A 15,688-nucleotide genomic window follows, 5' to 3' on the forward strand; every position below is an offset into this window, starting at 1 on the left:
CTAAAGTTGTACATCGTTCCCATGCCCACATTTGGATTAAGATGCACATACCTCCGATTGATTTAACTTTGTAATCGGTGGCGCTGCACATCTCTCTATATAAATACGCAAGCACGGCAGGTCCCCACGCATACGTGCTGCACTGTTCAAAGTCACGTAAAAATTGTAGGTACCTTAAGGAAACTCTGCTACTACTTTTGTTAACAAAGAGGACACCTCCTATGAATCGAAGGATCCATGCACGGGTAAACCTTTGTAATTGTTCAACGTTACCCTCATCAATATTTATGTGAGAAAAATGGTGAGCCAGCCAACTTAATTTGACGACACTGCCTTCAAGTTCGCCTTCCTGTGGTCGGACTCCTAATAATTCTTCACATAAGTCGGCCCAATCAAGATTTGTTGAACCAATTAGTGGTGTCCCATCAATACGAAGACCTAATAAGACTGACACATCTTGGAGAGTAATGGTAGCCTCTCCGCATCTCAGGTGAAACGTGTGGGTTTTAGGTCTCCATCTTTCAATGAACGTACTAATTAAGGCTGCATTTATCTTTAGGTATCCCATCTTAATTATCCAATAAAACCCACATTGCCGAAGCAGAGGAACAATTGCCTCTGGTATTTGTTCTTCACCTTGATACGTCGGCACTACTCGTCTGATGTGTAGTTTTCTGTCTGCTTCTCCATTCCAAACATGTTCTGAAACATGCTTGGGTTGCATCCACAAAACGCCACCCTCAATTGGACCAGACCTCGTTTGTATACTTGATGCGCATGATGACGAAGATGCCATTGATCCTACACAATAAAATATAATACAATTAAATTAATAATAAAAATTACACATAGTCTCCAAATTTCAAATAAATAACAAATATTATAATTATCAATTCTAACTAAAACAAACTTAAGATAAAAAAACTAATAACTTAAGATATAAAAAAATTAATAACACATATTAAATTTATAATTTCTAACTAAAAATAACTTAAGATAAAAAAAAAACTAATAACACATATTAAATTATCAAATTAAATTAAATTTATCATTTCTAACTAAAACTAACTTAACATAAAAAAAACTAATAAAACATATTAATAAAACTATAATTATCAAATTAAATTAAATTTATAATTTCTAAGTAAAACTAACTTAAGATAAAAAAGCTAATAACACATATTAATAAAATTATAATTATCAATTCTAACTAAAAATAACTTAACATAAAAAAAAACTAATAACACATATTAAATTGTCAAATTAAATTAAATTTATAATTTCTAACTAAAAATAACTTAAGATAAAAAAAAACTAATAACACATATTAAATTATCAAATTAAATTAAATTTATCATTTCTAACTAAAACTAACTTAACATAAAAAAACTAATAACACATATTAATAAAACTATAATTATCAAATTAAATTAAATTTATAATTTCTAAGTAAAATTAACTTAAGATAAAAAAGCTAATAACACATATTAATAAAATTATAATTATCAATTCTAACTAAAAATAACTTAAGATAAAAAAAAAACTAATAAGACATATTAAATTGTCAAATTAAATTAAATTTATAATTTCTAACTAAAAATAACTTAAGATAAAAAAAACTAATAACACATATTAAATTATCAAATTAAATTAAATTTATCATTTCTAACTAAAACTAACTTAACATAAAAAAACTAATAACACATATTAATAAAACTATAATTATCAAATTAAATTAAATTTATAATTTCTAAGTAAAACTAACTTAAGATAAAAAAGATAATAACACATATTAATAAAATTATAATTATCAATTCTAACTAAAAATAACTTAAGATAAAAAAAAAAACTAATAACACATATTAAATTATCAAATTAAATTAAATTTATAACTTCTAACTAAAACTAACTTAAGATAAAAAAAAACTAATAACACATATTAATAAAATTATAATTATCAATTCTATCTAAAACTAACTTAAGATAAAAAAAAACTAATAACACATATTAAATTATCATTTCTAACTAAAACTAACTTAACATAAAAAAACTAATAACACATATTAATAAAACTATAATTATGAAATTAAATTAAGTTTATAATTTCTAACTAAAACTAACTTAAGATGAAAAACCTAATAACACATATTAATAAAATTATAACTATCAATTCTAACTAAAACTAACTTAAGATAAAAAAAACTAATAACACATATTAATAAAATTATAACTATCAATTCTAACTAAAACTAACTTAAGATGAAAAAAACTAATAACACATATTAATAAAATTATAACTATCAATTCTAACTAAAACTAACTTAAGATGAAAAACCTAATTACACATATTAATAAAATTATAACTATCAATTCTAACTAAAACTAACTTAAGATAAAAAAAACTAATAACACATATTAATAAAATTATAACTATCAATTCTAACTAAAACTAACTTAAGATAAAAAAAAACTAATAACACATATTAATAAAATTATAACTATCAATTCTAACTAAAACTAACTTAAGATGAAAAACCTAATAACACATATTAATAAAATTATAACTATCAATTCTAACTAAAACTAACTTAACATGAAAAAAACTAATAACACATATTAATAAAATTATAATTATCAATTCTAACTAAAACTAACTTATAAAAATGCTACTAATACATATTAATAAAACTATAATTATCATCACAATACAAATAAAATAAAAAATTAATTAAACAAACTTACAAAAGAAGAGGTTTGCTCAAATACAAAGCACAGCAACACTCCTTCGTTCTTCCTCAAACACACAGCACCGATCTTCTCTTTTCTTTTCTTTTTCTCGTGTGAAATGGTCTACGAAGAGGGAGGATTTAAGCAGTTCAGGCAACGCGAATCGCTGCTGGTGCTGGCGCCTTTGGCCAAGCAAAACGCCATTGAAGATGGCGCTTCCTGCAACGTTGCAGACTGCAACCTTGGAAACAGCCTCTGCTGCTGCTGCTACTGCCTGCACCCTACGAAATCTGCACCCTCAACTCGCCAGTTTGACTGGCGAGTCCAACCCCTGCAACACGCCATCGTGAATGGCGACACCATTGCCAGTTGTCGCGTTCTCAGGGAAAGCGCCATTCCCTCCTGCGATTTGCATGGGCTCTACGTAAAAAAGAGCACCATGCAGGGATTACTTTAGAAACAGACCCATTTCGGGAAAATGTTTCTAAAAGTAACCCCATGCAGGAATTTTGCCTAGGGACTACAATAGAGATTTTATGTTTTCTTTTGACGCAAGTCAGTTAAATAAATGGATAGTTATATAGGGTGGAAAATAAAATGGAGTCGTCATATAATTTTGAAAAAAACTTTTTATGAAGAAAATAAAAGGAAAGCTTAGGCCTAATGAAAACCAAGTTAGTTCAAGAATTAAAAATAAATAAATATTTACAAGAACGAAAAGAAAAAACCTTAAATTACGAAGGATTAAAAAAATATTTAAATCTGCATTATTTTGTTTGCAATTTTAGGTTTCTAGTTTTGCAAAAAATAATTATCTTAATGTTCTTTGTACGAGAGTGTATGAACAGTTTTGGATTGTCAACTGCGAAGCAGTCATGACATACATTAAGACAAAGTCTTGTGCCTCTAGATGAAGGGCTCTGAGTGGAATCGGTGATCATGAGAAGATGAGGAAGATCCCAAATAAGTAATCTATTCACTTTTTGAGTTGTGTATTCAAATTTATAATATAAGAACGAATAAGTAATTTAATTTATTTTATTCTATTAAGTTTGGTTAATCTAGTATAATTAAACTATATTAGTTAAATACATTTTGTTTCTTTAACTATTACAATATTTTTTCTACGAACTAAAATCTAAATTTACCAAGTAAATTTTTAATCTAGGTTATTAAGAATTGAAAAGACAATTTATATTTAATTTTAATTTTTTTAAAAGTTATAAGGAATTAAAATGTATTTGAATTTTTATTTTTCTCACTAATATAAACTTAATAAATAAATAAACAAGTAATTATAATTTCAAACTTAAGATAGATTATGCACATATTAATTACTAATTCAGGTTTCCTTGTTTGATTGTTTTGTTACTTTGGACAAATAACAAATAAAGATATATTTAGAGCAATAAGTTCTCATTTCAGACTTTTAAGGATGCTAGCCACAGCTACCTATATATGCCCAAAGATTCAACGTTAACCTCCATTAATTTAATTTAAGAAATTAATCAGCCCGTTAGGCGCAAAAAGTACACATAAACACTCACACACAAGCACATCCATGGCCTATAAATTGTGTAGCAAAGTTCAGCTAACACACAAGCAAGATCTACCTAGCAATTGTTTATCAATTAAGGTTTCTAAGAGAAAGTACGTGTTTGGAAAATGGGTTCCAAGGGTGTTTCCCTTCTCCTGTTCCTCAACCTCCTTTTCTTTTCCATGATTAGCTCAAGCAGCAGCTACAAATCACCACCACCACCACCACCTTGTAATGTCCCTTCTCCTGTAACACCACCACCCCCAACACCCTCTGGCACACCAGCACCACCACCCCCTGTCCTCTCTCCACCACCACCTAACTCATCATCACCGCCGCCACCACCCCCCCCTGTCCTCTCTCCACCACCACCAACTAACTCATCATCACCGCCACCACCAACACCCCCTGTCCTCTCTCCACCACCACCTCCCCCTATCCTCTCTCCACCACCACCAACTAACTCATCATCACCGCCACCACCACCACCCCCTGTCCTCTCTCCACCACCACCCCCCCCTGTCCTCTCTCCACCACCACCAACTAACTCATCATCACCGCCACCACCACCACCCCCTGTCCTCTCTCCACCACCACCTCCTCGTTGTCCCGATCTAAGTGTTTGCATCAATATTTTTCCAAGGCCACCAACAAATTCTTGCTGCACCCTCCTCGCTGATCTAATTGACCTTGAGGCTGCTGTGTGTCTCTGCGCTCAAATCAGGACCCAGCTCCTTGAAATCCCCATTAACATAGACATTTTCTTGAACCTAGTGTTAAACAGTTGCAGTAAACGCCTCCCACCCAACTACCGTTGCAATTAAGAAAAAAGAATATGCTTGACATCCATCATCGTATTCTCTCGTGTTACTTTGTTTTTTGCGTGTTTCAAGCTAAGGACGTTACCCTTCGTGCCTGCTACATATATATGCCAGTGGACACTATAATATTACCAATAAATTAACGTCCTTGCATAATACTAATAAATTATGAATAATACTGTATTGTGATGTTGTTCTTCCTCCATGCTACCTTTGTTTATCATGTTGCAGTAAAAGTTGTTCAATAAAATTAAAGTCCTTTGTTCAAGAAGTGATTCCAGGTTATTCAATTTCTTCTTATTTTTGTTGCTCTTTTCCAATTTCGTGTGTGTATATATATCCGTTTCAGTTAAGGTGGCAAAGTAGACAGGAGCATTATTGATCTTGTAATAACATTAAAATGGGCTTGCGGGTCATCTTTTGGTCCAAATAATAAAGCATGAAATTAAGTAAGGTCATCAATATAATTAATTAGCAAAATACATAAAAATCGGAAATAATATAAAAAAATATATAATAATTCACATATTTTTACTTTTATTGAATCAACTAAGTTGAATTCTTTTCACAATACACTAGGACATATATTTAACCTTCATTATTATTATTATATATATATAAAAGAATAATGATTTTTGCACCATTGTGTTTTGTCATCCCAGGGTTCACCTGAATTATAGGTGGAAATATGGTTAATTTTATAAGGGGATAAAAGTAAATGAATGTAATTAATTATATAAAATTATTAATGTGATTAATATTAACACCTTGTGAGGTAAAGTTAACAACTATATATTTGGCATTTCAGCATCATGTGATGACATTATTAATTACTCGTGACGTAAAATTAACCACTATTATCTACATATCAAAATTTATATAATAATAATATTTATTTATTCTTAATCACTTGTGAGTCAAAGTAAATCATATTTATACATGTGGTTAACTATATATGTATATATGTCAATAAGCTCATGATACTATTAACTTTTTGTGACGTAAAATTAACTATCATTAGAAATTTCAATAAGTTTATAATGTTATTAACCAAGTAGAAATAAACGTTCATTTATTCTTAACCAGTTATACAACAAAATTAATCATATTTACAAATGAGATATTAACGATTGTTTCTGGTGGATGTTGGTGTACCTAGCTAACTCTTTGGTATGTTTCTCTGTTTCCAAATCGAAGTTCTTCTGTGCCCGCGTTTCATTTAAAACATCTTGTACCTGTTCCAATATGTCATGCTGGTACCGTAAGTATATATAATTCCCTTTCTCTTTCGGAAAAAAAAGTTCAACCCCAGCTAGTTTACCGTATTTTTAAGAACTGGAATAGACTGTAATAGTGTAATTCCTTACTTCCTCTTCAGTCCTTTAAAAGTGAAAATACTATAATAAAATAGTAGATGCATCAAAGTTTGGTTTCCATCTCCCACACACATTGAGGAAATAAGATTAGTGAGTTCATAAAGTTTGGAAGCGTGCATATATGTGATGGAGTGAGAAGTCTTTGCTGCTTCATTTCATGTATAACTTAAAACAGTAAGCACATATAGGTTACATGATTTCTATAGATGATACGGGTAAAATTAATATAACATGATGCCATGAGTAAGGGATCAGGGTATTCTTCTTCTCTTTATGCAAAGCGATTGGCTCTGGATCTATATCATATTTAATGTGGTTATTAGACAAAAGACATTAATTGTGTTATCGAATATGGTTTGTCATCTTTATCCAGGTTTTAGGTTGCCTGCTGAACTGGTTGGTTTGTCATCTTTATCCAGGTTTTAGGTTGCCTGCTGAACTGGTTGGTACGGGATAAGTTGTACTTGCCTACATTGGATGACATTAGCAAATGGTAATTAGGAACCACAGTAGAGACTTTATGTTTTGTTTTGATGAAAGTAATTTAAATAAGGTTTAAATATTTTTATGTCTCTAATTAATTAATTAGTTTTGTTTTGGGTCTCTAATTTTTTTTTCATTCAAACTTAAGATACATAATGCATATATTACTATTTCCAGTTGCCTTGTTTAATTTTTCTGCAACATTGATTGAATAGGAAATAAGAAATATAGCTACAGCTACCTATATATACCCAAAGATTCAACATTACCCTCCATTAATTTAATTTAAGAAATTATTAACCCATCTGGCTCTAAAAAGTACGTATACACATAAAACACACATCTTTGGCCTAAAAATGGTGTAGCAAAGTTCAGCTAACACACAAGCAAGAGGCAAGAGCTATAAATCAAGGGTGTTGCCCTTTTCCTCTCCTTCAACATCCTTTTCTTTTCCATGATTAGTTCAAGCAGCAGCTATAAACCACCACCGCCATCACCTTCTGATATCCCTGTCTATGTCACACCACCACCACCACCACCCCCACCTCGTTGTCCCAATCTGCGTATATGCCCCCTCCTCTCTGGTCTAACTGACCTTGAGGCTGCTGTGTGTGTCTGCGCTCAAATCAGGGCCGAGCTCCTTGGAATCCCCATTAACATAAACCTTTTCTTGGACCTAGTGTTAAACAGATGCGGTAAACGCCTCCCAGCCAACTACCGTTGCAATTAAGAAAAAAGAATATGCTTGACATCCATCATCGTATTCTCTCGTGTTACTTTCTTTTTTGCGCGCGTGTTTCAAGTTAAGGACGTTACCCTTCGTGCCTGCTTCGTGTATATGCATAGTAATAAGGCATACATGATATCGATCCTACAAAAGTAGTATATTAACTACTAACATAGTAATAAGGCAAAAGGAAGCTGAGGGAAAATGTAAGAACTTCATCCTTCACATGTTTGAATTGCTAGCTAGAAATTTCTGTCTACACTTTTCATTCAATAATCCCCAAAACTCTAGAATATTATTGATGTGGAAGCAACTATACTAAACAATAGGACAACAAAGCTGGTAAGTTATTCAGCACAAACTCTATCTCTACCGTAGCCATCTTGAATTGAGAAGAAGAATATGCTCCCCTTTGATTTATTTATTTTTAAATAAACAACTCTTTTATAATTTTAATCTAAATTATTCTTGATCATAAAATTATTATAAAATATAATACCAATAATATAGATAGATTAACATATATCGGATAGTGTTTATTGAATAAAGATTTATGCATCTTATTTATTAAATTACATATATAAATAATATACATATGATTGACATTATTAAATTGACTCAATTGAAAATACTCATAATTAATATTACCTTAAATTGTCAACAGAAAATATATACTCAAGAAAAAATATAAAACTAGTAATTTTTTTAACATGAGATTATTAGTAATTAATAAGTTATTTATAATATTTTAATACCATAAATTAAAATATTTTAAGACACTAGTTGAATAAACATTAAATCTAATTAAATATTTATAGAACTTGATTCATTAAGAATGAATCAATTAACTCTTGATAATAAATTTTAATTCTATGATTAATTAAGACTTAAGTCTGGATAATTAAATGAAAAAGAAATTTTTTTAAATTATTTATTGATTAAATATATGTTAACTTATTAGATAGTTTAATAATAATATTATACTCTAGAATTAATTATAATTGATTAACAAATATTATATATTTTTTAGGATTTTTGAAAGTAAAAAATATTACTTGATCTTATTTGGATATCAAAAGGATTACTAGATGCGTACGTTGAGGATTGTGGTTGCATGCTTAACAGGTTGATAGGTTATAAGCTGTACTTTCCTATTTTGGGTGACATTAGCAAAGGGTAATTAGGGACTACAGTAGAGTCTTTATGTTTTATTTTGCAAGTCATTATTTAAACAATGGACAAATGTTACTGGATTTGCAGCGAGAGATGGTGGATAAGATTAAAAAAAAAAATGGAGTCGTCACCTAATTTGATTAAATTAAGAAACATTGAAATTTTTTATTAAGAAAATAAAAGAAAAAGTTGGTCCGGCGAAAAGCAAATAAATTAAAAATCATTTTATTTTTTTCTAGGGTATATATATATATATATAACACTTGCCTACTTTGGGTGACATTTGGAAAGGGTAATCCCCTAAGGTAGAGACATTAAATATTTAAAGAACGGATAATTACATATCTGGTCACCACCGGATTAGCAGCAAGAGGTGGTGGAAAAAAAAATGGAGACATTGCATGATTTTATTAAATTGAAAAAAGTTTATTTAGTATATTTTCGTTATTCACATTCTATATCTTAACTTCTCCCAATCACAACGTATCACAGACTCCCAGTATAGCAAGTAGCAAACATAATTTCTTTCGTGTCCTTTCCGGTGTCTCTTCCCGCCATTAACTTCTTCGACAACACCATGACTTCGTTGTCGTGCCGCGTCAAATCCCGATCAATAGTCACCTTCACCATCGCTAAAGCTCGCTCTTCCGGGACGAAGCAATCAAGACCTTCATATCTGAAGTCCTCTTGCTCGTCGCTTTACGATATTCTTGATATTCCCGCCGACACCTCTAACCAAGAAATCAAGGCCATATACTGGCGACTGGCCAAAGTCTACCACCCCGACGTGGCGGCCATCAACCAAAAAAACTTGTCCACTGACGAATTCATGGAGATTCTCGTCGCGTACTCTACTCTTTCCGATCCTGACAAACACATTAAATACAATCAGAGCCTATTCTGGCGACAACGGTCATAGAGACCAGCCGTAAAGAGGAAGTAGACCAACCTATAAAGAAGAGTCGCTGAGAAATTAAAATTTTCTCATTTTTACAAAGAATTTCAATTTTTTCGTTCTCTATTGAATAAAATATTTTATTAAAATGAATGAATTTAATTTCTCTTTTAAATGATTTATCCAAATATGTAATTTTACCTTAAAATATTTTAATTACATGATTAAAATGAATTATCCGATTAAAAGTAAAAATCATCATTCAAACACACTCTTAATTTCTCACTCGTAAAAAAGTTCAGCACCACTACTACCTTACTGTTTTTTAAGAACCGAATAGAAGGTAATGGTTTCACACACATTCATCGAGGAAATAAGATCAGTGTAACTTAAAAATTACTATAATAGTATAGCAGATATATATATCTGGGTTTGGTTTCACACACACACATTGAGGAAATAAGATTAGTGTATCAGTTCATAAACTTTGGAAGTATGCATGGAATGAGAAATCTCTGCTGCTCCATGCATGTAACTTAAAAATAAGCGTATAGAGCTTCCATAGATGTTATAAGAAAAATAGCATCATGTATTCTTCTTCTCTTTATGCAAAGCTATATATAGGGGCTCTGGATCTATATCATATTTTATGTGGTTATAAGGCCAAAACATTAATAGTCTTCTTTTTTTATATACCTAATAATTAAAGATAAATACCAAAAGTTTACAATAACTCACATATATCTCTCATTGTTTTATTCATGATTTGTCAATACATTATGTAGGTTTGTGGTTGCATGCTCAACAGGTTGGTAGGTGATAAGTTGTATTGAAGTTGCCTACTTTGTGTAGCATTGGCAAAGGGTAATTAGAGACTTTATGTTCCATGTTGCCGCAAGTCATTTAAACAATGGATAATTATATATGTAGTGTCGGGACCGGATTCGCAGCAGATGTTAAAGGAAAGAAATTAAATGGAGTTGTCACCTAATTATAGTAAATAGGAAAAAAATAATATTATTATAAAGAAAAGTTGGGTCTACGAAGGAAAATCAACTTAACTTAACTTTGATAGTCGGGCATGGAAAAGAAGATGGAGTCTTTGAGTACACTGCATGGTTTCTAACTTTCTATTGGTTGCCATTTATCTCTTTCGTTGTATACGTGTTGGGAGCATTGGTTATGTTGCATTTAGGATTATATTGTATCTCAAATGTTTTGGTAACCCATGCTGTTGGTGATGGCACGTGTTTTTCTTTTTTCTCTGCCATGGCGGTACAGGATGTTGCTTCTGGCGCCCCCTACTAACTATATTTTACATAATTTTATTCATTTTTGATTTACCGATCAAGAAAAAAAAAACACTCTAATACATCAATATATTAAAAAAGGTTATCTCATTGTGCAAATTATTGTTAATTTTTAAACTTTATTTTACCCCTTAATTATTAATGTAAATATAAAAATGAGGTTTTTTATTGTTATATATTAAATAATATATATATATATATATATATATATATATATATATATATTTGTGCATGTAAGAATAAAAGATATTCATACCCATGGATACATGTATATAAAATCCATTAAGCATAGAAAATAGATAGTTAAAATAGTTATTCACGTGTAATTTAAATAGATATATCCATACTCGTTAATAAACGTGGCGGGATTGTCGAATTGAGTAATAAGGTAATCATCCCATGGGTATACATTATAGTAAAATTAATTGAATTTAATTAGTTTCTGAATTGAATTATTTTGATTAGTATATTTGTGTAGAATATTTGTGTTGTTTTAATTTTTTTCCCCTTTGAATTATTTTTAAAAATTGTAAGAATAACTAAAAATTATGGTTAAAGAATTTTTTAAAATTTGTAATGAGTTAATATCAATATACACTCACAGACATTAAAAAAATCTATTGGGTATTGCCCAGCTATGAAAGCAAACACAAGTTGGCAGATATTTATCCAATGGAACAGATAGTGGGAAGGCTACTACTTATGCCCATCCTGCTCAGTTTTCATTTCCAGTTGATCTTCTAACCTCAACTATGAATATTTCAATCTAATTAATGAAATGATTACTTTTTTTATATACTTTTGACCATTTATTAATTCAAATAGGGCATCTATATATAGTTAGATGAAATAGTTGACTTTCATTAAAAGGAAAGCCCATTCCTTAAGGTTAAAGCAAATTTCCACTAAAAAAAAAAAAGTTAAAGCTAATTTCCTGTTTACAAATTGACGTGGTTAGATACTAGCTGGTAGTCTAAAATTGTATGCAACAAGCCAACAACATTTAAAATCCTTTTTTATGCTGCCGCATGAATTTTTTTATTTTTATTTAAATTTTGTAAAATATAGAAAAAAATGATTGGTGCTATTTTAGAAAAATATTAATTTTTAAAAATGTTTATATACTCTTAAGAGCACTTTTATGCATTTATAAAAACGAAACCATGCAAATTAGGGCTTAAATTGGCATTTAAATATACATTTAACCGGAACTAAATTAATATTTATTTTAACTACTAGAAAGTATCCTATCTAATGTATGAGTATAATTTGTAAATAATTAGTTATATGTATAGTATAGAAATGAAAACATTATAATATAAATTTAATTCATAGATAATTATTTTATCGATAATAAAAATATAATTTGAAAAATAATTAGTTAAAGTTTTTTAAGAAAATCTTAATTTTTATGTTAATTAGTGTATATTATTTTAATATTAAATTGTAAATATCTCGTTATGCTGAATTTTGATTAAAAAATAAATATTAATTAAAGTATAAATAAAAAAGTATTATTTAATTTAATAAATATTTATTGAAAATATTAATTTTATTTAATATAAAAATTATAAGACTTATGCTACTATATTGAAGAAGGCATGAGATTATATGAAGAATTTTACATAAAAGAAATATTCGTTTTCAAGAATAACTAGTACTTTAGTGTGTATAAGAGAAATGTTTATTTTTATGAAATTAAAATTCATAACGAATAATTTTTTAATTTATAACTTATGTCATTATTAAAATTATAATAAACAAATATATCTGAGTATAAAAGTTATATTATGGATTTACAATGAAAATTTAAATTGTGGCGAGATTATTTTTAACTATATATCGTTTTTTTTATTTTTATAGAAATTCCATTTAGAGATAAAGATATAATAGAGTATATATTGAAAGGGATGGACAATTGAAAAAATCAAGTATACAAATAAATATAAACAACTGATAATTGAAATGGTTGGAAGAAAATTTTGTTATGCGCGCACATTCATAAATAGGAGGGAAAGAAGAGAATATTGATAATATTTAAATGAGATAGTTTAAAGAGGGAATGTCTCACTCTGCACGTTGTATATTATTTAATTTAATTTAATAACTTATATTAACATAAAATATTAATTTTAATTCATATAAAAATTAAAAGACGTGTCATAAAATGAAGAAGACATGTCATAAAGTTATATCATTTTTAAGAATAACTAGTATTTTAGTATATAGTACGTAGGTGCCTTCACATGCTCAATGTGTATTTTTTATATAATTAATGTTTATAAGAAATATTTTAATATATAAATATATTATAATTACGATATTAAATTATATTTTGGATTTAATGAATAATTTATATTGTAATTATATAAGATTATCAACACGTTATCAATCCGTGTGGTATTAGGTTCAGATTCTTTAATATTTTAAATTTCAACCTCGTGAATGAAAAAAATATATAATTAAAAAAAAATCCTAAAGTAATTAGTGAGGTTTTTTCAAAAATATTAATCATCAATAAAATTCATTATATCAATGTTATGGACTCATGATGACCCAAAAAATGTAAATAATTAACTTAATATTAAAATATTTTACATATTTTAAAATTTATAATTAAAAGTTAGGAGAGTGAGAGTCTCAATATAAAAGTTATTTTTCTTATTTATATTGTATAAGTAGATGGTTTAAATTTCTTATTGACAAACTAAATTAATATTCTAAATCTTTGAATGCCAATTTAATAATTTTATGTAACTTTTAAAAGGAAGGTCATGAATATACATTCAAAGTTGAATTATGACACATTATCACAATTATGACATTGTCATGGTCCTCATGGACCATTCAAAGTAAATTTTTAGGTGTTAGCTAGGTTAATATGTTTAAATCTGAGCCTCACTGCTTGTTTGTGTAGTGTATGATGAAACGCAAACAAATATAACTAAAATACTTATTTTAGTTAGGGTATTATATATTATAAATATTTAGTTACATAATTAAAATAAAAAAATTTAAAATAAATAAATATATTTTAGTATATATTATATTCTAATTAAAATTTAATAACTAAATATTTTAATTATAAATTAAATTTATGATATAAAGTTAATAATTTAATTTGTAAAATAAGATTATTTTTAATTAGTAACAATATTTTAAAAAATTATTAGAATGCAATTTATAAATAGAGATAAGAAAAGGGTAGATTAAAAATTAAGATAAGCGGTTACAATAATCAAATATACAAATAAAGATAAAGTGTCAGTAGTTTGAGATAAATTAGAGAGGTATCCTTTTGTTGGTTGCAAGTATAATGTGTGAGATCAGAAATGCACCTCTAAAGTTGTGAAAAGAGATAATAGTCAAAATTTCTAATTGAGAGAGTAAAAAGAGTTAAAATCTTCTCACTTTCTAAGTTGTATATTTTGTGTATATAATATAAGACTGGATAATCCATTTATTATATTTTATTTGGTTTCATTCGTCTGGTGTAATCTATTTTAATATTTTAAATGTTTATTAGTCATTTTAAATATGATAAATTTAAATTAATTTTGTTGTCTCGTTCATATAAATTAAAATTAATATAGTATAATTTTTTAAAATATATTAAAATATGAATCATTCGATTACATATTTATTGATATTCAATTTTGATAAAATTTTATACAAACAATGTTAATAATATATAAATATAATTCAACTATTGAATCAATAAAAATCACATTTTTTATATCAAGTTATTACATGATGTAATTTTGTTTAAGTTATAACCATATAATTTGATATTTTCTAACATGTTTGTGTTTGCATATATGCACATGTGTGTGTGTTTTTTTTTAAAGATTGAAACTAAAATTAGTCATACTTCTAATTGTGTGTGTTTGTGTTTTGAAAGATTTAAACTAAAATTTGCCATACATTTAATTAAGAACTAAAAATATATTTTAATTTTTTCTATTTACACATTCAACTCTATTATCGTTTAAAATACCCTAATTATAAAATGAAACTCATAAAATGCTTCATGTTATTTTAGTAATCTATCAAATAAACACTTAGTAATTTTCAATCTAGATTAAGAATTAATTGTTTTTACTTAATTTATAAAAAAATTCAAATTATATTTACGAATTATATATTTTTTAATTTTAATTTTGAATGCCACTCCATACACATATTAAATTCAAATTTTTTAAATGGCTAAAATTCAATCGTATACGTAGTGAATTTTATTTTCACTCAATTATTGCATCTTATTCTGTTAAAAATACAGTTGTATCAATAGATTTAATTTGGAAGAATAGCTTCGTTGTCCATAATGATTTCCCACAAATTGACCTAAATTAATCAAATAGACAATGTCTGAATTAATATTAGTGGTAAAAACATGTACTAAAAAGTCGAATAATCATCGAGAGATGTTTCAAGAAATCTCCATTTTCATCCTCTAGTTGCGTTGTTTGCATTGTTTTCTGGTGCCAAAGAAGAAGTATGGTCTCATTTCAGACTTTAAGGATACTAGCTAGCTAGGTACATTTTTTTTTAGATCAACCAAAGAAGCATTAATTAAACTTAAGAAATTTGAAAGCTTCACGTAAAAACACACGCATCCCTGGCCTATAAATTGTATCCC

The 15,688-nt window shown here is 28.1% G+C and overlaps 3 protein-coding genes across 3 annotated transcripts; all 3 read left to right on the top strand.

Moving 5' to 3' along the window:
* Positions 1–4,331: 4,331 nt before the first annotated feature.
* LOC114385722 (pollen-specific leucine-rich repeat extensin-like protein 3) lies at positions 4,332–5,360 on the top strand. The gene has a single exon (XM_028345768.1). It carries the CDS (start codon positions 4,393–4,395, stop codon positions 5,086–5,088), a length of 696 nt encoding a protein of 231 aa, XP_028201569.1. The 5' UTR covers positions 4,332–4,392; the 3' UTR covers positions 5,089–5,360.
* Positions 5,361–6,812: 1,452 nt separating this feature from the next.
* LOC114388156 (hydrophobic seed protein-like) lies at positions 6,813–7,674 on the top strand. The gene is made up of 2 exons (XM_028348490.1): positions 6,813–6,880; positions 7,407–7,674. The coding sequence occupies exons 1-2, from the start codon at positions 6,813–6,815 to the stop codon at positions 7,672–7,674; spliced, it is 336 nt and encodes a 111-aa protein (XP_028204291.1).
* Positions 7,675–9,421: 1,747 nt separating this feature from the next.
* On the top strand, positions 9,422–9,763 carry LOC114388157 (chaperone protein dnaJ 11, chloroplastic-like). Its single transcript, XM_028348491.1, has one exon. The coding sequence runs from the start codon at positions 9,422–9,424 to the stop codon at positions 9,761–9,763; it is 342 nt and encodes a 113-aa protein (XP_028204292.1).
* Positions 9,764–15,688: the final 5,925 nt, after the last annotated feature.

The sequence above is a fragment of the Glycine soja genome, chromosome 15 (assembly GCF_004193775.1).
Source record: "Glycine soja cultivar W05 chromosome 15, ASM419377v2, whole genome shotgun sequence".
In the NCBI taxonomy this organism is placed as follows: Eukaryota; Viridiplantae; Streptophyta; class Magnoliopsida; order Fabales; family Fabaceae; genus Glycine; species Glycine soja.

Excerpts from the sequence above, each read along its gene's own strand:
- LOC114388156 (XM_028348490.1), top strand. The coding sequence starts at position 6,813 with ATGGTTTGTCATCTTTATCCAGGTTTTAGGTTGCCTGCTGAACTGGTT. Across the intron at positions 6,881-7,406 it reads GGTTTGTCATCTTTATCCAG|TTCAAGCAGCAGCTATAAAC; the intron begins GTTTTAGGTTGC and ends TTCCATGATTAG.
- LOC114388157 (XM_028348491.1), top strand. The coding sequence starts at position 9,422 with ATGACTTCGTTGTCGTGCCGCGTCAAATCCCGATCAATAGTCACCTTC.
- LOC114385722 (XM_028345768.1), top strand. The coding sequence starts at position 4,393 with ATGGGTTCCAAGGGTGTTTCCCTTCTCCTGTTCCTCAACCTCCTTTTC.